The following is a 20,720-nucleotide window of genomic DNA, read 5'->3' on the forward strand; positions in this document are numbered from 1 at the left end:
TGGGCTCTGGCAGGGCCTTGGGGCCACAATGGTCATGGAGGTCACCCCACCCCTGCCCCCGCCCTTGGCCTCACCCCTAAAGACACCCAGCTGCTGGGCCGGGAGGCGGGGGTCGGGGGCCGGGCTGGGTGGGCGGGGCCCATTGTCTCATCCTGGCTCTGCTCTGGTCCCCAGCCCTCCCAGCCAGGCCCTTCGGGCCGGCCGCCCTCCGGAAGCCCCTCTCCGGGCCAGAGGCTTGCTCTGGACCAGGACCCTGTGGTCTGAAGGACCTAGGCCCTCAAAGTCCCAGGACCTAGGCCCCCGAAGTCCCAGTCCCTGGGCTGGCCCCCCCCTCCATCCTCCGTCCTCCCCAGGCCCTTCCGGTGAATCACTCCGGCTGGAATCTGATGAGCTCAGGCTCCCCACCCAGCGGCCGCTCCTGCTCCGCCTGGCCAGGGGGGTCACCGCCCCCCACACAGGGGTCTTCCCAGCAGCTCCAGCCCTCACCATGGGGCAGGGTGGCTGAGTGGTGGCTGACATAGGCTCGGCTGGGAGTGAGGTTAGTGCGAAGGGCTTGGCTCTCTTCTGCAGGATCAGAAGTATAAGAAGTGCGTGTGTCTCTGAGTCTGTGCCTGTGAGGGCCTCGGTGTCCGTGCCTGAGTGCCGTGTCTGAGCGGGGACCGGTGTGCCAGGCAGTCCTGCACCGCTAGGTGTGTTGTGAGGTTTCTGTGTAGCAGGTCACCACGTGTGTCAGCCTGTCCGTGTGTGTGTGTGTGTGTGTGTGTGTGTGTGTGTGTGTGAGGGAGTCAGTCTGAGCCCCAGGGGAAGTAGCTGAGTTTGAAGGTCCAGGATGTTTGTGGCCGGAGGGGGGGCCGGTGTGTGCCGATGTCCGTCCCGCAGGGCACAGTGACCCTGTCAGGGTGCTCCCAGCACTCTGCCCGGGTTTCCTCACAGAGTGGCAGGCAGGCGTCACCCACAGCGAGTGTGAGTCAGGGTGCTTCTGGGTGTGGGCCTGGAAGCCAGGGCAGGGTGCTGAGCGCTCGGTGCTGAAGGTGGGTCAGGGTGGGGTCGTGGACTGCCTTCCTGCCCCCCCAGTGGGCCCTCCGGCCAGCCCACACGCCCTGATCCTGGGCCCGCCTGGCCCATTAAACCCTGGCAGTGGGCGGCCCCTCCCTCAGCACGTTCCGACCTCTGGCCTCAGGATCCCCGTTTACAGGACGGTCCCTGGCCTGGCCCTGGCCCGCTGCAGAGCTGCCTCTTCCTGGCATCAGGCGGGGCTGGTCCTCTGAGCGCCCGGTCCCGGGCGGCCCCAGGTGTGCAGGGGCCCGGCTGGAGGCCGGGACAGCGCGCGCTCGCCGCCTGGCGGTGGCGGAGGAGAATGCACTGCCCGAGCCTGGAGCTGCGAGGACCGTCCAGGCAGAGTCTTCCCGTGGCCTCACTCGGCTCCAAGTGCCAGCTTCCGGCCGGCATTGTTCGAGGCCCCAGGCTTACGGGAACCAGGCCGACCTGGCCGCGGCCTTCCGGCGGGGCAGACAGACAATGGACAAGCACTCAGGGACCTGCGGCTGCTCTGGGGTGACAAAGGGCCGATGCCCGGGGAGGGAGGGAGTGGGAGCTCCTGCGAGGTCCAGGCGCCCTGGACCCCAGCAGGCGTGGCCCTCGCAGAGCCCGCCTCCTCCGCCAGGCACAGACTCTGATTCCTCCCCAGACCTCATCTGTCTCTGAAGGATGGTGGCAGCCACCCTTGGGTAAACATTGCTGTTGAATATTCTAACCTTGCTGTTTGGGGTTCTGTCCTCATTTAAAAGTTATTTTGATTCTCTGAGCCTAGGTTTGCCATCCCGATACTCCATGGTGATGGGTGCGTGTCCCACGGATTGTGATCTCACTGGTCATCGGGACATTCCTCCGGTGCTCAGTTACCCTACATCCTCGCAGCGGCTACAGATAACTGAGTTCCGGTCGACTCAGTGGTCCCCGAGTCAGATCATCCTAAAAGGCTTCAGATGGCGTGCTCCTGCTGACTCAGGGATCCCAGAATCTGGATGGATGACGCTCAGTTGTCCAGGTGGCCCAGATAATGGTGATGCGTTTCCGGTGATTCAGTGATTCCGAGATAGCTAAGCCGCTCAGATTCTGCTTCTGTGAAAACGCTTCTTTTCTGGAAACAGGTTCCTCATTCCAGACCCAAAGATGTCATCGATGAGCCAGGCGTGGCGAGCTGCCGGGCTGCGAGGTCTGGAGCACTTCGCTCCCTCCTCTGCCGCTGGCTTTTAGTAAATGACTCCGAAATTCGACTTTTTTTGAGGCGTCCTCTGTAAGATGGGGGTACATCACAACATTTCCCTCTGGCCGGGGCGGGATGCTTGGTCCAGACAGACGTTCTATAGATCAGTGTTTCCCAACCTTCTCTCCTGATGAGAATCACCTGGTGGAGTTGTTAAAACACAGATTCCTGAATCCCAACTAAGAAGTGCTAAACTAGAATTTTTGGGAACATATAGGTAAAATTGCATACCTAACTTAGTGCTCTGTATATAACATCTGTCTTAGAGCACTAGTTAAGTATACAATTTTACCTATATGTTCCCAAAAATTCTAGTTTAGCACTTCTTAGTTGGGATTCAGGAATCTGTGTTTAAACAACTCCACCAGGTGATTCTCATCATGAGAGAAGGTTGGGAAACACTGCTATAGATGATTGCCGAGGGGACCAGTAAAGAACCCTTCTGTTGGGGAGGACTGGGGAATCAGGAGCCCCACAGACCCTGGGGTTCGAGCCCTGTAACAAGCCCCTTTCCCTGAGCAAGCCTCAGTTTGCTCACCTGTAAAATGGGGATAACGAGATCAGTCTTAGGCCAGCCTATCGGTGCCTTCCCTGCCCGGAGTCCCAACACCTGCATGGTGACCCTTGTTTATGCTGATTTACCTGCCCGGACCTGAGCCAGAATCTCTTAAGAAGACAAACACCCAGGCAGCAGGCAGGGCCTAGCAGTGCTCTGCTGAGCCTGAGCCACTGCGGGGTGGTGTGGTGGTGTGTGTGTGTGTGTGTGTGTATGTGTGTGTGTGTGTGTGTGAGTGTGTGAGTATGTGTGTGTGTGTATGTATGTGTGTGTGTGTGTGGTGCTGAATTCCCAGAGCCAGGAATCAGGACTCCGCAGGGGAAGGGGATGAGAGCTGCGTGCAGAGGCCCCGAGACGGGCCCAGAAGCCTCCGCCAGGCCCAGAGTCTGCTCCCCACCCAGCCTGGGGCTCTCCGAGCACCCCTGCCACCCTCCAGGCCCTTCCTCTCCCTCTGAACTGGCAACATCCTGGTTGGTTCCCAGCCCCAGCCCTCCCTTGACCTCCCAGCTCCCCACCCCATCGCCCTTCAGTGTCACCAAACTCCGGTCAGAGGACAGCGTTTATTGAGCCCGAGGAGTGTCCAGCACTGAGCGAGGCTGGGGGCGGGGGTGGGGGTGGGGAGGCACACAAAAGCCCCAAGGGGAGACTCCCTGACCGGGAGAAGCTGGGGGAGAGGGTGGAAGTGGGGATTTGGGAGCCCCGCCCCCAGGCTGCATCTGGCTGGTCTGTCTGCCCCACGTCCAGGCCTTCCACCCCCAGCCGTCCCCTCCGAGGAGCGGGCCATGTCCCTTAGTGTGCAGCCGGCTGGGTCCTCCTTCCGCCAGGGACAGTTCCTTCCCAGGTGGTGGTCCCGGCGAGGCTGGCTGGGTCCGGGCCGCGGACCCCGAGGCAGCTGAGGGCCGCAGCCTCAGCCCTGCTGCCCCCAGGGCCCCGTGGCTGGCTGGGAGCCACGCTCCCCTCTCCTCACCCGCCCCGCGGCTTCCTGGGCCACACACGCTCCCTGGCGGCTGCCGCCGGCACTTTGCTCAGATTTGCTGCCTGCTCTTCGGGGCCCTGAGGGTTAACTTCCTGGTGGCTCAGCAGGGCTCGGTGTAGTGGGAACCTGATGCCCTGGCTGGGGTGGGGCCCCTCATGGCCTCGGTGTGACACTCAGGAGGCACTTTCCCGGACACAGTGGGTAAGAGCACTAACTCCCGAAGGCTCCTGAGAGGTCCGAGGAGCGAAGGGCAGAGAAATGGTTTCCTGGCCCCTCCCTGGACCATTTGAAAGCCGCCTTCCTGCCCACGGCCCCCGGAGGCCCGAGGGCCCGGGAGGAGGGTCCATCCTGGGAAAGACGGAACTGGGTGCTGCTCCCTCCAGCAGGACCTGCCCTCGGGGTCTCCACGGCCGACTGGGGGCGTCAGCCTCGGCAAGGGCAGCGAACGACCCTTGACCCTTGGAGGGGGGAGGCGGACACCCCACCTTCCTCCCTCCCTCTCCCCTGGCCTGAGTTCCACTCTGGGAGCAGCCAGGATGGCACTGAGCCCCCACTTTGCAGGTGAGGGTGCTGGGGTCTGGAGGTCCAGCCCCCCAGGGGCCGGGAGCAGGGCTGGCCGGAGCCCCTGCTGCCTCCTGAGCCCTCACACCCGGGCAGGCGGAGTCTCCCAGGGCCTTGAAGCCCAGCGTGGAGGCCGCCGGCCGTCCCAGCAGAGCGGCAGAGGGAGGCGGAGGCCGTGGGCCTTGGTCTGGGGCCCCCAGGCCCCTCTTCACGCCGAGGCCGCAGGTGCGGCCGTCCGGGCACTTCCCCGCAGGCGGGCAGAGATGAGAGTCAGAGGCTCAGAGTGAGGGGGCTGGGGCCTCGGAAGGCCTTCCCAGCAGGCTCCTTTTCTGCCCCCAGTGCCCCCGGCCATCCCAGCTACTCCTCTGCTGCCCGGCCTCCCTCAGCCTCCGGCGGGCCTGGCTGAGCAGGACCGCCCCCGGCCTGGCTCTTCTCCTGCCCAGCAGCTGTCACAGGGTCTGGCTTTGGCCTCGACGTCCCCGTCTCCCTGCCCCCCTTCCCCTCCCCGCCTCCCGCCTCTGGCTCCCCGCTGCCCGCCTCCGCTGCTGCCCCCGGGGAGGCGGCCAGGGGCTCCGGCCGCTCCGCCCGGCGGCGGTAGACCAGGTAGCCCGTCGTGGGCAGCTGGTGGGCCGGGGCCCCGGGGGGCAGGCGGTGGTAGTCCTGCTCCTTGTACAGGAAGAGGCCGAAGGCGTCCGGCTGGGCCACCCGGAACTTGGCGGCACAGAGCTGGCTCAGGGTGGCGATCGAGGCCCCAGGGGGCACGGCCAGGGTCTTGGAGGTGCAGCCGCTGCCGGGGTCCTGGTAGGCCACCCGCAGGAGGCGCTGTGCAGGGAAACACAGAAGCTCAGCCCGCCTGGAGCGTATGTGGCTGCAGAGCTCGAGGCCCCGGTTTCGGCTCTGCAGAACCAACTGGAAAAGGTTTTCTGGACAAGGTGAGGCCTTAGGGGGGCCCCGAGGAGGGGAGGGATGTGCTCAGGCTGCTGGGTCACACGTAGGCTGGAGGGAGGGCCCCCGCAGGCCTGCAGCCTGGCTGTCACGCTCAGATGGAGCTAACTGTGTCCTGAGCATGCGCCCTGGTTTTAGCTCATTTAATCCTATCAGTCCCAGGAGGTAGGTCCTACTGTCCCATTTTATGGATGAGAAAATTGAGGCTCAAATTAGTTACCGAACTTGCTCAAGCTCCCACAACCCCAAAGGAGCAGAGCCCGGATTTGGGCCCAGGACCTGGCTACAGTCTGGCCTCTTGACCCAGTCTGAGGAGGGCGGCGGGGCTGGTGGAGGTCAGGGATGGTGTCTGGTGAGGGAAGCCTGAGCCCAGGGGCGGGCAGAGGCCCCGCTGGGGCTGGAAGCCAGGATTTGAGGCTTCAGCCTTCCCCATGTCCCATCCCTTTCCACGCCACGCCTCCGTTTCCTCCTCTGTGAAATGGGGCAGCGATGGCCTGTTTCTGTGAAGATCCGGGGCTGAGCGCCTAGCGCTCTGGGCAGTGCCGGCACCTGGGACGCACTCTCTCCGGAGAGGCTGCCCGGCCGTTGCTCTGGTGGCGCTGCTTCTGTGCAGGGGGCACAGGACCCGCCTGCGCGCTGGGCCTGTCCCGGGGTGTGTGTGTGTGTGTGTGTGTGTATGTGTGTGTGGCAGGGGCCGTTACCTGGAGGCTGCGGGCGGCGGGCGGGCGGCGCTGCTCCCACAGGCTGAGGGCGCGCTGCAGCTCCTGCGAGGGGCTCAGGGGCAGCGCGGGGGCCCGGCCCAGGCCGCTCAGCAGGGCCAGGCTGGCCGAGAGGCTGGTCAGGTAGTAGCCGCCTGGGACAGGGGGAGGGTGAGGAGGGGGCTGGGTGACACGCTCCCCCCAGCCCTGCTCCACCCGCCCGGCGGGAGGCGGGCCCTCACCCTCCCCGGTGAGCAGGGCGGGGGGCCTCACCCTCCCCGGTGAGGGGTGAGCAGGGCGGGGGGCGGGCCCTCACCCTCCCCGGTGAGCAGGGCGGGGGGCCTCACCCTCCCCGGTGAGCAGGGCGGGGGGCCTCACCCTCCCCGGTGAGCAGGGCGGGGGGCCCTCACCCTCCCCGGTGAGCAGGGCGGGGGGCCTCATCCTCCCCGGTGAGCAGGGCGGGGGGCGGGCCCTCACCCTCCCCGGTGAGCAGGGCGGGGGGCCTCATCCTCCCCGGTGAGCAGGGCGGGGGGCGGGCCCTCACCCTCCCCGGTGAGCAGGGCGGGGGGCCCTCACCCTCCCCGGTGAGGGGTGAGCAGGGCGGGGGGCCTCACCCTCCCCGGTGAGCAGGGCGGGCTCCAGCAGCTCGGACATGTACTCCGCCTCCAGCAGCAGCTCGGGGAGGTCGCAGTGGGCCAGGGCCAGGCTCAGCAGCGGGAGGAAGTCGTCCGCCCCGGCGCCCTCTCCTGGGGGGAGGGGGAGGGAGGCTTCAGGCGCCTCCTGGCCTTCGACAGCGACCCTCCCTCCGCCGGCCAGGCCAGGGGCACCGTGATCTCCGGGCGACCGCCAGCCGGCCGGGAGGAGGCTCTACCACCCGCACCCGGGCCTCAGTGAGCGCCTGTGAGCTGGGAGGGCGGGGCCATCTTCCCCAGCCGGGCCTTCCCGCCACCTGCCCGGGGGCCTGCCTCTGCCCGAGGGGCCTCTGCCCGCAGGGGCAGCGGGGGAGGCGGGGGAGGCGGGGGGGGGGGGGAGGCGGGGGAGGCGGGGGGGCGGGGGGGGGGCGGGGGCAGCGGGAGAGGCGGGGGCAGCGGGGGAGGCGGGGGCAGCGGGGGAGGCGGGGGAGGCGGGGGCGGCGGGAGGGGGCGGGGCAGCGGGGGGGGGCAGCGGGGGAGGCGGGGGGGGCGGGGGAGGCGGGGGGGGCGGGGGCAGCGGGGGGGGGCAGCGGGGGAGGCGGGGGGGGCGGGGGGGCGGGGGGGCGGGGGAGGCGGGGGCGGGCGGGGGAGGCGGGGGGGGCGGGGGAGGCGGGGGCGGCGGGGGGGGCGGGGGCGGCGGGGGGGGCAGCGGGGGCAGCGGGGGGGGGCAGGCGGGGGTGGCAGGGGGGGGAGTGGTGTACCCAGGTGGGTCCTCAGGACCGTGTAGAGCAGCTTGCAGGCCTGCAGGAGCCGCTTGACCTGGGCGCTGGGCGAGTAGGTGCGGAGCAGCTGCAGCAGCTTCTGGCGCACCTGCTCCGTCTCGGCCGGGGCGGGCGGGCTCAGGCGGGACCCGAGGGCGGCGGGGCCCTGGGCGCGGGCCAGGCGGCAGCCGGTGGACAGGCGGCCCAGGGAGCCGTCGGCGGACAGCCGGCGCCGCAGGCGGGCCAGCAGGAGCGGCCGCAGGGGCTTGAGCACGGCGCGGTGCAGGGACCTCTCCAGGACACGCTCTGCTGGGGAGGCGGGGGTCAGGGGCCGGGGGCCGGGGGCCGGGGGGGTCAGGGGGCCGGGGGGCCAGGGGGCCAGGGGCAGGGGACCGGGGGGCCAGGGGGCCGGGGGCCAGGGGACCAGGGGCCAGGGGGCCGGGGGCAGGGGACCGGGGGGTCAGGGGGCCGGGGGGGGGGGGAGGCCAGGGGGCCGGGGGCAGGGGACCGGGGCCCAGGGGACCGGGGGCCGGGGGCCGGGGGGCCAGGGGGCCAGGGCCAGGGGCGGGGGGGCGGAGTCCAGCGGGACAGGGGTGAGGGGGAGGCGGGACCTTGTGAGACAGGAGGGGGGGGAGAAGTGGGGAATGAAATTCGGTGAAGGGGGGACAGGCGGCCTGGGGAGGGGAGGGAGAGGCCGGGTAAGAGCTGAGGTTGAGAGAAAGCCGGGGCTGGAGTCTCACCCAGCCTGGTGGGCGGCAGCAGCTTCTCAGGGCCCAGCTCGGCGCTCAGCATGACCCGGGCCCTGCTCAGCGCCTCGCGGATCCCCTGCAGCTCCTGGGGCTCGGGGCCGGCGCGCACCTGGGTCAGCAGGTCCTGCACCAGCTGGCCCACCGCCGAGCGCCGGTCCTGCACCAGCGCCGCGGCCGCCCGGCCCACCTGCCGCTCGGGGGCCAGCAGGGAGCAGACGGCGGAGCTCACCGACCGCAGCAGCGGCCGGCGCCCGCGGCCCAGGCGGGGCGAGGTGGCCGGGCTCCCGGGACAGCCCTGCCCCGCCCCCTCCTCCTCGGAGCTGCTGGGGGAGCCGCAGTCCACCTCCTGCAGGGAGGGCAGGGGCGGGAGGCTGGCGCCCCCCGGCACCCGGTACCCCGCGGAGCTCTCCCTCCGCAGCAGCTGTCGAGGGGGCGTCCTCTCGGGGGCCTGGCCGGAGGCCGCCCCAGGCAGCACGGGGACCGGGGGCGGGGGCACGGCGGGCGGGGACAGGGGGCTGGAGGTCTCCGTGGACACGCGCACTTTGAAACTCCGCTTGAATTTCTCCCGCTTGGCGGGGCCCAGGTCCCCCGGGAACAGGGGGTTGAAGAAGCACAGGGCGGCCCCGGAGCCCTGGTCCAGCTCCTGCGGGGACCGTGGCTTCAGCCGGGGCAGCAGCGGGCCTTCGGGGGGGCCCGGCGGGGCCTTGGCGTTGAGGGAGGAGCTCCAGAACTCTGGAGGAGAGAACCCACTGGGCCTCAGGGCGGTGTGTGTGTGTGGGGGGGGGGGGGGCAGAGGAGGGCGAGATCCAGGCTCAGGCTGTGTGCCCAGCGCCTCCCCTTCCCCCGGCCTCAGTGTGCCCACCTGTGCAATGGGCGCAGGGGCCTTACCGACGCCTAAATGGGAGATGGCCTCCAGCTCCTTGTGGGTGGCCGCCTGGCGGATGGCTCGGGGGAGCTGGAGCTGGAGCAGCAGGATGTCCCTGAGGCCGGAGGGGCAGGTAAGGGAGGTGCCTGGGGTGGGGGGCGGAGGCAGGGTGCCCCCCCGCGGCACCTGGGCGGGCTCACCGGGTGTGGCAGTAGGCGCAGATGAGCTGGACGAGGTCCGGGAAGACGAGCTCAGATCCCTCCAAGGAGACGCCTGGGAGACGGGAGTGAGGCTGTTCTCTGGCCCCCGGCCCGGCCTCCGCTCCAGCCCCGTCCCTCGGGCCATCCCGCTCACCCCCGGGGCGCTCCTGGACGTAGTGGCTGGACACGAAGGAAGGGCCACCGGCCTCCGGCAGCCGCACACACAGGGCTTGGCACTGGCGGGTGTTAGACTTCCGCACCAGGAACGTCTGAGGACGGAGGGGCTGGCGCTCAGGACCTCCGAGCCCGCTCCCCTCCCTCCCCCTCCGCGGCCAGTCCCGGGGGCAGGCCAGTCCGGGGGGACCGGTCCCGGGGGAGGCCAGTCCGGGGGGGACAGTCCGGGGGGACCAGTCCGGGGGGGACAGTCCCGGGTGGGCCAGTCCGGGGGGAGGCCAGTCCGGGGGACCAATCCGGGGGGACCGATCCGAGAGGGGACCAGTCCGGGGGGACCGCCCGGGGGGGACCAGTCCGGGGGGGCCAGTCTGGGTGGACCAGTCCAGGGGACCAATCCGGGGGGACCAGTCCGGGGGGACCGCCCGGGGGGGACCAGTCCGGGGAGGCCAGTCCGGGGGAGGCCAGTCTCGGGGGGGGCCAGTCTCTGGGGGACCAATCCCGGGGGACCAATCCCGGGGGACCAGTCTCTGGGGAACCAGTCTCTCGGGGACCGTCCGGGGGACCAATCCCGGGGGACCGTCCGGGGGGACCAGTCTCTGCGGAACCAGTCTCTCGGGGACCGTCCGGGGGACCAATCCCGGGGGACCGTCGGGGGACGGACGCACTCACCCCCGGGGGCTCGGTCCTCAGCACGTGCAGCGCGGCGGCCGCGTTGGCCCGCAGCTGCAGCCACACGGGCCGCGTGAGCAGCAGGCGCTCCCGCAGGCTCACCGCGCGCCCCGGCCGCCCGGGCCCGCCGGCCTGCCCCCCGCCGGCTCCGGGCACGTCGTACAGCGGGTCCTGGGCGGGCCTGGAGGCAGGCACCGCCTGAGCCCCCGGCCCAGCCCTCTCCCCCTCCCCGGCCCTGGGACAGACCGCCCGGTCCCTCCCCAGGCTGCCCTCCAACTCCACCAACTTCTCTCCCTCCGGGCGCCCGGGCGCCGAGGCGTCTGCCGGGCCGGGGGCTCCAGGGGGGCCTGCGCCCGGCTCCCCGGGGGCGTCCATGGCGGGGAGATCCTCGCTACTTCTGGGACTCAGGCAGGCAGGCCGGCCCCAGGCAGAGCATTCCCGCTGGTGAGTAACTTCCTGAGGGCGGGCCGGTCCCGGTCACACCCGCCAGTTAACCCTTGTGTGTCCATCAACCGCTCCCGCTGGCTCTGCCCGGCGGGGGACACACACACACACACACACACACACACACACACAGGGATCCCTCCCGGGCCAGCGCTTCCGCTGCAGGGCTGCCGCCTCTCAGAGCTCCCGCGGCAGCCAGCCGCCTCGGACCCCGGCGGGAAGGAAGGGGTTAAGGGGGCCTGCCTCCTCCCCCTCTGCCCAAGCCTCCGCCCCCGCCCCCGCCCCCTTGGGGCACCTTTCAAGTCTGTGGTCAGTTGCTCAACTGCCCACCTTGGGGTCAACCTTGTGAAAGGGTGCCTCCCCATGGCCACGCTGACTCACTCCTCTCACTGGGGTTTTGGGATTTCAGGTTGCCATGGAGAAAGGATGCCTGTCTCCATGGGAACAAACCCTTTGCTTAAGTGAGGCTCTGGGGGTGGTTCTAACAATCAGCACTAAGCAGGGGCGCCTGGCTGTGACATGGCACTGCTGCCGGCTGCCTCCCACGCACAGGCCCCGCCAATGTGCCGAGCGACGGGCAGGTGCAGGCATGACCCGGTCCGCGCGCAGAGCACCCAGCCCCCTTCCATCGGAGGCCCCGTCCGCCTGTGCCACGTGCTGCTTCAGACTGTCACCGCACCGGGCAGTCCGGCCCAGCCCCCCACCGCTGGGGGACGGGCCATCGGAGAGCCCCCCTGTTCCGCCGTCTGTGCCCCCCACCGCTGGGGGACGGGCATCGGAGAGCCCCCGTTCCGCCGTCTGTGCCCCAGTTCGGAGTGGGGAGGCTCCTGCTGGGGAGGGAGGGATCCCGGGCCCCAGAGAGCCTGCCTGTTTCAGACACTCCTCACGGAGCCCCGACGCCTCGCACGGTAAATCACACACGTTGGGCCACGGCAGAGCCCCAGGAGAAGCTTTAATTCCGTCCCTGCCTTGGGAAGACCTGGAGCCCGCCTTCTCAGCATGGCAGGAGGCAGGACAGGTCCCCCAGAACAGAATTCCTGGTTCCGAGTTCCCACGAAGAGGGCCCACGCCCAGGCTCGGTGACTGGGAGCCAGGTCCAGGGCCGGCAGGAAGGCTGTGCTTGGCTCCAGGCGAGGCAGGTCTGTGCCAGGGAGGGACCGGGGGCTGGCCTTCGGCGGGGAAGGCAGGGCTGGTTGGGGATGAGGGGCTCAGTCTTGCCTGGCGAGGGCAGCTCGGGCCACAGGAGGAGCCGAGCAGGAGCAGAGGAGTCCGGGCCAGTGAGGGCTGGAGGGCAGTGCCCGCAGCAGCATGCGGAGCCGGCGGGGAGACCGAGGCTTGTCCGCCTGCCTCTGGTGGGAAGGTGTGATCCGGGTTTGGTGCCTGTTGCTCCGAGGGGCCCCGCTGGCTGCGAACCACAGGGTCACGGTCCTAGGGGTCCGAGGGAAGGAGAAATCCCCGAGGTGAGAGAAAGCCAAGACAAGAGGGAGCAGCCACTTCCTCTGGGGAAGAGGAATGGCCGGTCTGCCCTCACCTGTGGGCCATCAGCCTCTGGGCGCCGCCCCCAGCGGCTGGGGTTCGGGCTGCGGGGGGGGGGGGGGCTCCCCGTCCTAACCCATCAGCTTAGAGCTCCCACCCCCACCTGGCCCCGCTCCCAAACCCCCAGGGCCCCCGAGCCCGGGCTGTCCGGACTCTCGGCCACGGTCCGACCGGCCGCTGCCTCTCCGGGCTCCTTCCCGGGGGCTGGGCCAGGGGCGGGGAGCCCCTGTGGGTCTCACCATCGGATTTTCTCTTCTGCGGGGACACGGCGGCCCTGGCCTGGGTGGAGAGAAGAAAAGCCCCCTGAGAGCCTGGCCTGGCCAGTCCCCCACACCGCCCTCGGGGGGGCTGCGGGCCGGCGCTGCCGGGAGCGGGGGTGGGGAGGCATGGGAAGCAAGCACTTCAGCTCTGATGTGCCTCCTGTCAGAGGCCGGGCCAGGCCGGGCCAGGCCGGGCCGGGCCAGCTGCTACCCACCGTCCCTTCCCCCATCCCATCCAAACCCGCCCGGAACCAGAAAGAGGCCCCTCCTCCCGGGCAGCCCCGGGCAATGGAGGCCTGTGAGCCTCGGAAAGGCTGGGGCGGAGCCTGCAGAGCAGACCTGGCCTGGGGCAGGCCTGCCCGAGACCCACCTTTTTGATAGCCGTCCAGTCCTCCAGGATGTCGATCTCCTGCAGCATGTACACGATGTAAGGGCCTGCCACAGGGTCAAGGAAGCAACGCCGGGGAGGGCGGGAGCCTCGGGCGGCGTGCGAGCGCTCGCGAGAGGCAGTGCCCAGGGCGTGGGCTGGCGCCTGGGCTCCACCCCTCCCTCTTGGCCCCCAGGTTCCCTGGGGAAGGGGTGTGTGTGTGGCCGTGCGTGCCCATTTCAACGAGTCCAAGAGGGCAGGGTGGGCCCAGCCTCACTCCTGCTCCCCCCCCCCCCCCCGGCTCCCACTCATGCCGCTCCCCACTTCATGGTCAGGAGGCCAGGCCCCCCACCTCCTCGGGGACCCTGTCCCCCCATGTGGCCCCTTCCCCATCTACACACAGAGTCCATTCTCAAAACTCTGGCTTCCCAGGCCCCCGGGGACCGTCCACTCTGTCCTCCCATAGCACCCCATGTCCCCGAGCCCTCAAGCCCGTGCAGACCAGGTTTCTCCCTCCCTCCCTCCCTGACCCCGGTTCCTAGCGCCAGGCGGCCGGTGCCCTTCTGCTGATCCTGCAGGAGCCAGGGCAGGGGCTGGGCGCAGGGTGAGGATCCAGGGCGTCTCTGTGCTGGCTGTGCCAGAGGGAGAAAGCCTAAGGGGGGGCAGAGGCAACTACCCACATGCGAGGTCCCGGTGTAGCCCGCAGGGATGCAGAGAGGCAGGCCACGGCTGCCGGGACAGACGGGCAAGGTGTGTGAGCAGCAGCTCCGTCCGAGGCGCCTGGGCAGCTGCCAGCGCACACGCGCCCGCCCTGCCCGCTCCGCCCGCGGGTGGAAGGATACCGGAGACGAGGGGCGCCTTCTTCCTCTTGCTGGGCGGCAGCGAGTCCCAGGACCTGGAGCTGCCTCTGGTGTGCAGCTTGTCATCCCACCACTCTGCGCCCCAGACCCAGAGTCAGGATCGCGGGGCTGGCCCGCCCAGGACCCCCGCCCTCGTGGCCTGCCCTTCCCGTCCACCCGCTCCCAGGACAGGGGAGAGGACCCTGGGCCTGGGGCTCAGCAGCGGAGTTCGGGTCCCAGCCGCACAGGACGACCTGGGAGAGAGGCCGCTGCACCTCTCTGGGCTCGTGTCTTCGTTTGTTAGTGGGCAGTGGGACGAGGGCAGCCCCGCCTCCCCCGGGCCCGCGGGACAGGCACTACGGACAGGGTGGGACTGCGGCTGCTTCTGTGCGGGAGGGTCTGAACGTCACCGCCCACTCTGGAAAGAGGGAAGGGCCATGGAGGCAGGGGACCCACTCTTCCCGAACCCCGCTGTGTGCCAGGCTTTCCCGCCCCCTTCCTCTCCCCGGAGCGGGCACTGACGGAGCCAGGCCCGGGCCTCACCCGAGCTGATGTCCAGGCTCTGGCGGTCCTCCTCCAGCCTCTGGATCCGCTCCTGCAGCTCCCCCTGCAGGGTGTCGTAGAGCAGCAGCTTCTCGCTCTGGAAGAGGCGGGAGCAGCTCAGTCAGGGGGGCCGGGGATGGGGGGGGGCCGTGAGTCCCCCTCCCTTGGCTCCCATCAGTCACCTCCAGGTGCTGCTTGGCTCCCTGCAGCTCACACTCATACTTATTCCTGATCACGTCCAGGCAGAAGCCCTTGTAGATCCCTGCCGAGGGGTGGGGGGGCGTGTGTGAGAGGCCAGGCTCGTCCAGGACGCCAGCGCCCCCAGAGGAGGGCTGGGAACACGGGCAGGACAGGGACGAGAGAGGGAGGGCCACCGGTTGGGAGGGGAACAGGGAAGGGGGGGGCCCGGGCACAGGACAGCCCACAGACCTGCCACCTGAATGCGGATCTTGAGGCTCCGCTGCAGCCCGCCCAGGGGCTCCGTGTACTCGGGCGCGCTCTCAGCCCCCACTTCCTCCAGCCGCACCTGCAGCTGGCTCAGGCGTTCCCTGAACAACCTGGAGGCACGAGGGGCTCCGTCAGCACATAGGAGCTCCTGGCTCAGCCAGCTCCGCCCGCACCGGCCCGCCGCACCCGAGTGCCGGAGGCCCAGCGCCGGAGGCCACCCGCGCTCACTTCTCCTTCAGCTCCGAGAACTGCTTCTCCAGGTCCAGCATCTCACTGACGCACTCGCTGCGGCGCCGCTCGTAGTCCTCATCGTCCATCTCTGGGGCGAGAGGGCCGTCAGGGCTGGCCGGGGGTGGGCAGGTGTGTGTGCGTGTGCGCGCGCGTGTGTGTGTCACCTGAGCTCTCCTCCTCGGACTCCGTCTGGCTGCCACTTCTCTCCTCCTCACTCTCCTCTTCCTCTCCGTTCATCTCAGCAGCGGAGTCCCCCTCGGCCTCCATCTCTTCTGTGTCTTTGCTGGCAGGCTGGAGCGGCATCTGGGCTCTGGAAGAGGGGCAGAGCCACCACTCGCCGCCGCCCCCAGCTCCAAGCAGGTCAGTGGCCACTCGGGGAGCCGAGCAGAGCCTGACCGCAGCTGGGGCGGCCGGGAAAGGGACGGACTCGCCATGACCTGAGCACACATGGGTGAGGCCGCACATCCCCTGAGATGGGGAGGCCCAGGGTGGGCGACCCGCTGCCTGTGGGACGTGGCCTTTCAAGGCCCCGCACCAACTGGCCTTGAACTTCGGGTCCAGCTCCTTCACACACACACACACACACACACACACACCCCATCTAATGGCCAGTCCCAAACACACCAGCACTTCCTTCCTCCCTGCCCGCCTCGTGCTGGTCCTGCTGCCTGTAACGCCCTCTATGTCCCTTCCTGAGAACTCCCCCCAACCTCGTCTCCCACTGGACCCTGCGTCCAGTCCCACCTCCTGCTTCCTCTGGGACTTCCTGTCAGCAGTGCTCCCTTCCCTCTTGTATTTCCAACTCTCCCTCCCAACGGTTCCTGCCCACGGACCTTCAGGCTGCTCATTGAGGAAGAGCAGGAACACAAAACCTCACCCCATCCCCTCACAGCTCTACCTTTCAGGTCCTGCGCACACGTGCCCTTCCTGCGTTCACCTCCCACTTGTCCGTCTGTTTGTTTCATCGCTGTCAGCTGCCACTAATTCCACAGTTAACGCACCGGCCCCTGTGACTGATGCCAATATTCTTAATGCTTATCACAGCTGCCTTCTCAGCAACGCTGAATACTGTTATGCATCCCTTCTTATATTCGCTCATCTAATATTTCGTGAAACTCTAATATATGTTAGGTACCCTCAGACACTCTGGTAGGAGCTGGCCACAACTGTGATGGACAGAAAGACAGACCGTCCCTGACCTCAAGCTGGTTACAAGTTCCTGGGAGAAAAGGGCAAAGCAGCAGACGGGCACAGCGATGTGGGAAGAGCGGGCACAGGGGGGCGGCATCGGACGGGGACCGGGAGCTGCTGCGGCAGGGGGGCTTGCAGACGGACATGGGCCGGACAGGCGGCCCGATCTGGCTGAGGGAGGAGCATCCCAAGAAGAGCAGCACGTGATAAGACTTCAAAATGAGGGGAGGGCCAGGGCGGGGGCACCTGGGTCTGAGCCTGGGAAAGAAATCTGGGCACTGATCTACAGCGAGTCCTTCTGAGCCTGCGAGAGGGGGCAAGCAGCCAGGCGGGATGTGTGGCGTGAGGAGACATTCACGATGGAACTCTCAGCGTCACCAAAGGGGTAGAGGGTGAGGACCCTGCAAAGGAGAAGGAAATTACCCAGAGGCGGAGGAGGAGAAACTCAGCCATGAAGAGAATTTTAGAAGAAAGGAGAGGTGACTGCCACATGCTGCCAAGAGATCACCCAATGGGAAGATAACGAGGCTGCTCCACAGATCACCTCCGCCTGCCAGGGGCTCATTTCACCACCACGTCCTTCCCACTTCTCTGGACACTGTCTTGTCGCCACTCCCCCAGGAAGCCGAGATGCTTACATTCCTCTCTACTCGCCCATCACATGTCTGTCTAAACCCGCAGCCAGGAGCCCCGGCGGGGCATGGCGGCACCCGCACCTCCTCCACCTGGCGCAGAACTGGCACCTGATGACTGGAGGGTTTGCAAATACAAAAGAAACGTCTGCGAGGCAGGAGTTGGCTTTTCCTCTCGGTAGCCCCCAGGCCCACGGGGAGGGAGCAAACCCAGTGTTCTGTTAGCCTTCCTTGGCAGCACTTCGAGTTTTGTCAAACAACTGGACTTCCTCAATGATCTCACAAATAATCTGAACCTGATCCGAAAATCTCGGCTCTCCAAACCAGTCTCCTCGCTTTCATTCTCAAGCCTCGGTTCCAACAGTTCCCAAACCCTGCAATTCCTCTTCACTGTGAAATACGTTTACTGGTAAAACGCAACGTGACCCGGCCCAGGAAGAGCGGGAGCAGGGGGTGGGGTGCGGAGTGCCGTTTACTCCAGGTGCCTCTCATTCTACTGATGAGCTCAAACCACAACCTCCCCTCCTCACCCCGGGTGCAGAGAGAGCAGCCATTGCTACTGGAGCGCTGCAGTTCGCCGGGGGAGGGCGTGGGAAGGCGCTGTGCATGTGCAAATGACCTTTTCGGAAAGGGAGCACCTCGAGGGGAGGCCTCCGTGGTCCCACCCTTGAAGAGGCCCACTCAGCCCCTCCGCGGGGGGCGCGCCCGGAGCCGCCCGTCCCGGCGCGCGCGGCGCGGGCAGGGGAGTCACCGGCTCTCCCGCGGCCAGCTGGGGGCCCGCGGCCCTGCGCGCGTCCGGCCCGTTAGGTCTCCGCTCTGGCCCCGGAGGCGGGGCGGGCTCCGACCGGCGAGCTGGAGAGACCGAACCGGGCGCCACGGGTGGCGGTACGCACCGCAGGGAGTGGAGCCTCCGGCCTCTCGTCTGAGACTCTCCGACAGGTGCCCGGTGCCCGCCGCCCCAGCCGCTGCGCCGGTCCCTCTTCACTGGGAGGCGGGGCCTGCCCGCGCTTCCGCGTTCGTCATCAAGAGGTGCCCGCTGGGAAGCTCCCGATTGGACAGCTGGCGCGAGGCATGCTGGGATACCGCGCACTGGTTTCCATAGCAACCAGTGGACCTGCACTCTGGTCCTCGGCTTCCTGGCTTTGCAGGTGGAGCCCCTGGGTCCGCGGCCACCTTCCTCCGACCCCCACGCGGCGTGACAGGCGGCCCCGCGGCCCCGCCGCCCGCCCGGTTCGGGAGAGGAATGGAGCCAGCTGTGGTGGTGAACACATTTATTTACATCGTCATCGGTAGGCACACATACAGCTCGGTCTGTTCCAGGGTACAGAACTCGCAGACCCTTCCCTTCTCCGGAACCCGCGAGGCCCGGGACAACCCAAAAGCGAAGAACTAAACTCAGCGCCTTTATCTGATTTCTTTGCAAAAAGCCCATTTTGTTAAGTACTTCTCCCTCTGCGGCGCCATTCATACTTTTTGCTCTCCTACTGCCTACCCACCCAGGATTGTTAATAATAACAGCAGTAAAAACAATAACACTGTAATAATATTAATAACACTTCACATTTTGACGAAGCTCACACGGAGTGTTTTCACATATAGCATTGAGGGGACCAAGGTTTTGATCCTCTGAGCCAACCAGCAGTCCTGTGAGGTAGATACTCCCACCTCCCTTTTTCCAGACGGGGCTCAGAGAGGGAAAGGGGTTTGCTCAAGGCCACGCAGCTACTCAGTGGTAAAGCCGGGACTGGATCCCAGCCCCCCGTGTCCAAAGTCCAGTGTTCCAACACCACAGCTACCATTGCCAAGTGCAGTGCCATTTCTCACCCCTCTCAGGCCCGAGGGGCAGCCCGAGGAGAGAGGAGGCCGACACTTCTCAAACGCGGGCAGGGAAGGACTCAGCAATGACGGGTGGAGTCGGGGTACTTGGCCTTCAGCTCCTGCTTGAACTGGCGGTAAAGAAGCTTATTGTGCTGGTTTTCGGCTTCCTTCTGGGGGTGGAACTCCACGGGATCTTTTAAGCCCTTATGAATCAGGAAACCTTCGTTCAGCACCTTGAAAACAAATCCCGCCACGTGCAGCTCACAGGCCTGTGGGGGGAGAGACAGGTCAGCAACGCCTGATGGTATTTCTAGGGCCGAGACGGACATCCTGAAGCCGACCCCGGCATCCCAGTCCTCCAGGGGCATCCGGGACCTCCCGCAGCCACCACCGAACTGCGGTTTCTCCCGCCTCGACGCCCACCTCCCACCCAGGGCCCCCATGGCTCCCCGCCCCCGCGCCCTGCCGCCCCCGCCCCCGCCCTCCCCGCCCGGGCACCTGGCTGATGCGGTTGAAGCCGTACTGCCGGAAGCGCTCGTCGAAGGAGGGAACCTTGCCTCCGGCCACGTAGAAGGGCTCCCAGGGGTCCCGCCAGGACACCTCGTAGGCAGGCCTCAGCAGGGTCTCTGTGGGGAGGTCGGCCCAGCGGTAGTAGTCGGTGGGCGCCTGGCAGGGCATGCACACCTCGGAGTAGAAGGGCCGCACCTGGCCCATCCGGTAGAGCTTCAGCAGCTCGTCCTTGGTCTCGGGCAGGCGGTAGCGGTACTGCCGCATCTCGAAGGCGGGCACCACGAGCGCGGTGCCGGCCCACTGGTCGCTCTGGTCCAGCATCTCCCGCAGGCCGCGCCACAGCCCCTCGCTGGGCACCATGTCCACATCGACCACCAGGGCGTAGTTGGCCCCCTCCCGGGCCAGGTTCCGCAGCATGTTGTTGGGGTAGGAGACGTTGCTGCCCAGCGCGTAGTTGACCCCGGGCTGGGCCACGCTGGCCAGCTTGTCGAAGACCTGCTGGCAGGACCGCAGCAGGGCGAACTCGCCCGGCTCGCGGGGGTCGGGCACGGCGGCCTCGTAGCGCGAGGGGCACGCCAGGTGCATGGCCATTCGGGCGCGGACGTCGGGGCAGTGGCTGCTCATCGCGAGGGTCAGCACCGTGGCCAGCTGCGCCTCCTCCTTGGTGGCTGCGAACACCGCCACGGCCAGCGGGCCCTCCCAGCGCTCCAGCAGGGCGGGCAGGTGCAGCAGGTTGTCCACGCTGGCGTGCGTGGCCAGGACCACGTCGTCGGGGTCCATGGTGGTCTTCAGGAGGCCCCGGTAGACGCGGTAGTCGCCACTGGCGTCCAGGACGCCCCCGGAGGCCAGCGCGGCGCGGAGCTGCGCCTTGACCTGGTCCACGGACCGCGGGGACGGCGGGAAGTACTCCAAATACTGCTCCTGCTCCTCCTGCCCGTGCAGCCCGGACAGCAGCGACAGGTAGAGGAGCTGCAGCATGGCCACCAGCATCAGCGCGGCCACCAGCAGCTGGTAGAAGGCGCAGCGGACGGCGTGGAACGTGTGCATGGCTCTCGGGGCTCGCGGCGCGCAGCGGGGACCACCGGCCGCAGCCTCGCCAAACGCCGCAAGCCCGGATTTACCGCAGCCTGCCGAGCGCGGCCGGGGAGAGCCGAGCGCGGCCGAGGAGAGCCGAGCGCGGCCGGGGAGAGCCGAGCGCGGCCGGGGAGAGCCGAGCGCGGCCGGGGAGAGCCGAGCGCGGCCGGGGAGAGCCGAGCGCGGCCGAGGAGATCCGAGCGCGGCCGGGGAGAGCCGAGCGCGGCCGAGGAGATCCGAGCGCGGCCGGGGAGAGCCGAGCGCGGCCGGGGAGATCCGAGCGCGGCCGGGGAGAGCCGAGCGCGGCCGGGGAGAGCCGAGCGCGGCCGGGGAGAGTCGAGCGCGGCCGGGGAGAGTCGAGCGCGGCCGAGGCAAGCCGAGCCCGTGCTCGGCCCCCGGGAGTGCCAGCGCGCCCCCTGCCCTCCCGGAGGAGCGACTGCACCCGCCGCCCGCGGCGTGCTTTGCCAACGCCGGCTCTGCCCGCGGCGGCCCCGCTGGGTTCCCAGCGACCGGCACCCACTCCCTCCGCCGGGACGTGACCCCGCACCCCGGGCCGCCCGCGTCCGGAAGCCTCGGCCCGGGCTCAGGGAGGGAGACCCGGCGGAGCTCAGCCGCAGCCCGGCGAAGGGCGGTGCGGGTTCGCGGGGCGGCGGGAGGGAAGGACGCACACAGACCCTTTCTCTCCGCGGCTTCTCCGCCGGCGCATCCCGCCCGGCCGCCCTGAGCGCCGGGTGTAGGAGGGCTCTGCGGGTGCGGAGGAGAGGAGCGATAAGGGA

At 68.3% G+C, this 20,720-nt stretch overlaps 3 protein-coding genes across 5 annotated transcripts; all 3 read right to left on the reverse strand.

Moving 5' to 3' along the window:
* Positions 1-3,379: 3,379 nt before the first annotated feature.
* On the reverse strand, positions 3,380-10,571 carry RIN1 (Ras and Rab interactor 1). 3 transcript variants are annotated; one of them, XM_084895056.1, is made up of 10 exons: positions 10,339-10,566; positions 10,053-10,233; positions 9,364-9,478; positions 9,210-9,282; positions 9,033-9,124; positions 8,136-8,876; positions 7,396-7,701; positions 6,617-6,748; positions 6,006-6,157; positions 3,380-5,181 (listed from the first exon to the last, which is right to left on the reverse strand). In XM_084895056.1, exons 1-10 carry the CDS (start codon positions 10,425-10,427, stop codon positions 4,717-4,719), a joined length of 2,346 nt encoding a protein of 781 aa, XP_084751182.1. In that variant the 5' UTR covers positions 10,428-10,566; the 3' UTR covers positions 3,380-4,716. The 3 variants fall into 3 exon arrangements, with proteins under 3 accessions (XP_084751182.1, XP_084751181.1, XP_084751183.1); XM_084895055.1 differs by having other exon boundaries at positions 10,053-10,568; XM_084895057.1 differs by lacking the exons at positions 3,380-5,181; positions 6,006-6,157 and adding an exon at positions 6,461-6,541 and having other exon boundaries at positions 6,612-6,748; positions 10,053-10,571.
* Positions 10,572-11,423: 852 nt separating this feature from the next.
* On the reverse strand, positions 11,424-17,580 carry BRMS1 (BRMS1 transcriptional repressor and anoikis regulator). Its single transcript, XM_084893863.1, has 10 exons — positions 17,436-17,580; positions 14,884-15,029; positions 14,717-14,807; positions 14,471-14,598; positions 14,224-14,303; positions 14,042-14,138; positions 13,502-13,594; positions 12,663-12,727; positions 12,272-12,311; positions 11,424-11,924 (listed from the first exon to the last, which is right to left on the reverse strand). Exons 2-10 carry the CDS (start codon positions 15,020-15,022, stop codon positions 11,917-11,919), a joined length of 741 nt encoding a protein of 246 aa, XP_084749989.1. The 5' UTR covers positions 15,023-15,029; positions 17,436-17,580; the 3' UTR covers positions 11,424-11,916.
* Positions 17,581-17,798: 218 nt separating this feature from the next.
* On the reverse strand, positions 17,799-20,028 carry B4GAT1 (beta-1,4-glucuronyltransferase 1). The gene is made up of 2 exons (XM_084893869.1): positions 18,859-20,028; positions 17,799-18,629 (listed from the first exon to the last, which is right to left on the reverse strand). The coding sequence occupies exons 1-2, from the start codon at positions 19,915-19,917 to the stop codon at positions 18,438-18,440; spliced, it is 1,251 nt and encodes a 416-aa protein (XP_084749995.1). The 5' UTR covers positions 19,918-20,028; the 3' UTR covers positions 17,799-18,437.
* Between the last annotated feature and the right edge of the window lie 692 nt (positions 20,029-20,720).

Source organism: Pipistrellus hanaki, assembly GCF_964339955.1.
Source record: "Pipistrellus hanaki genome assembly, chromosome: 9".
In the NCBI taxonomy this organism is placed as follows: Eukaryota; Metazoa; Chordata; class Mammalia; order Chiroptera; family Vespertilionidae; genus Pipistrellus; species Pipistrellus hanaki.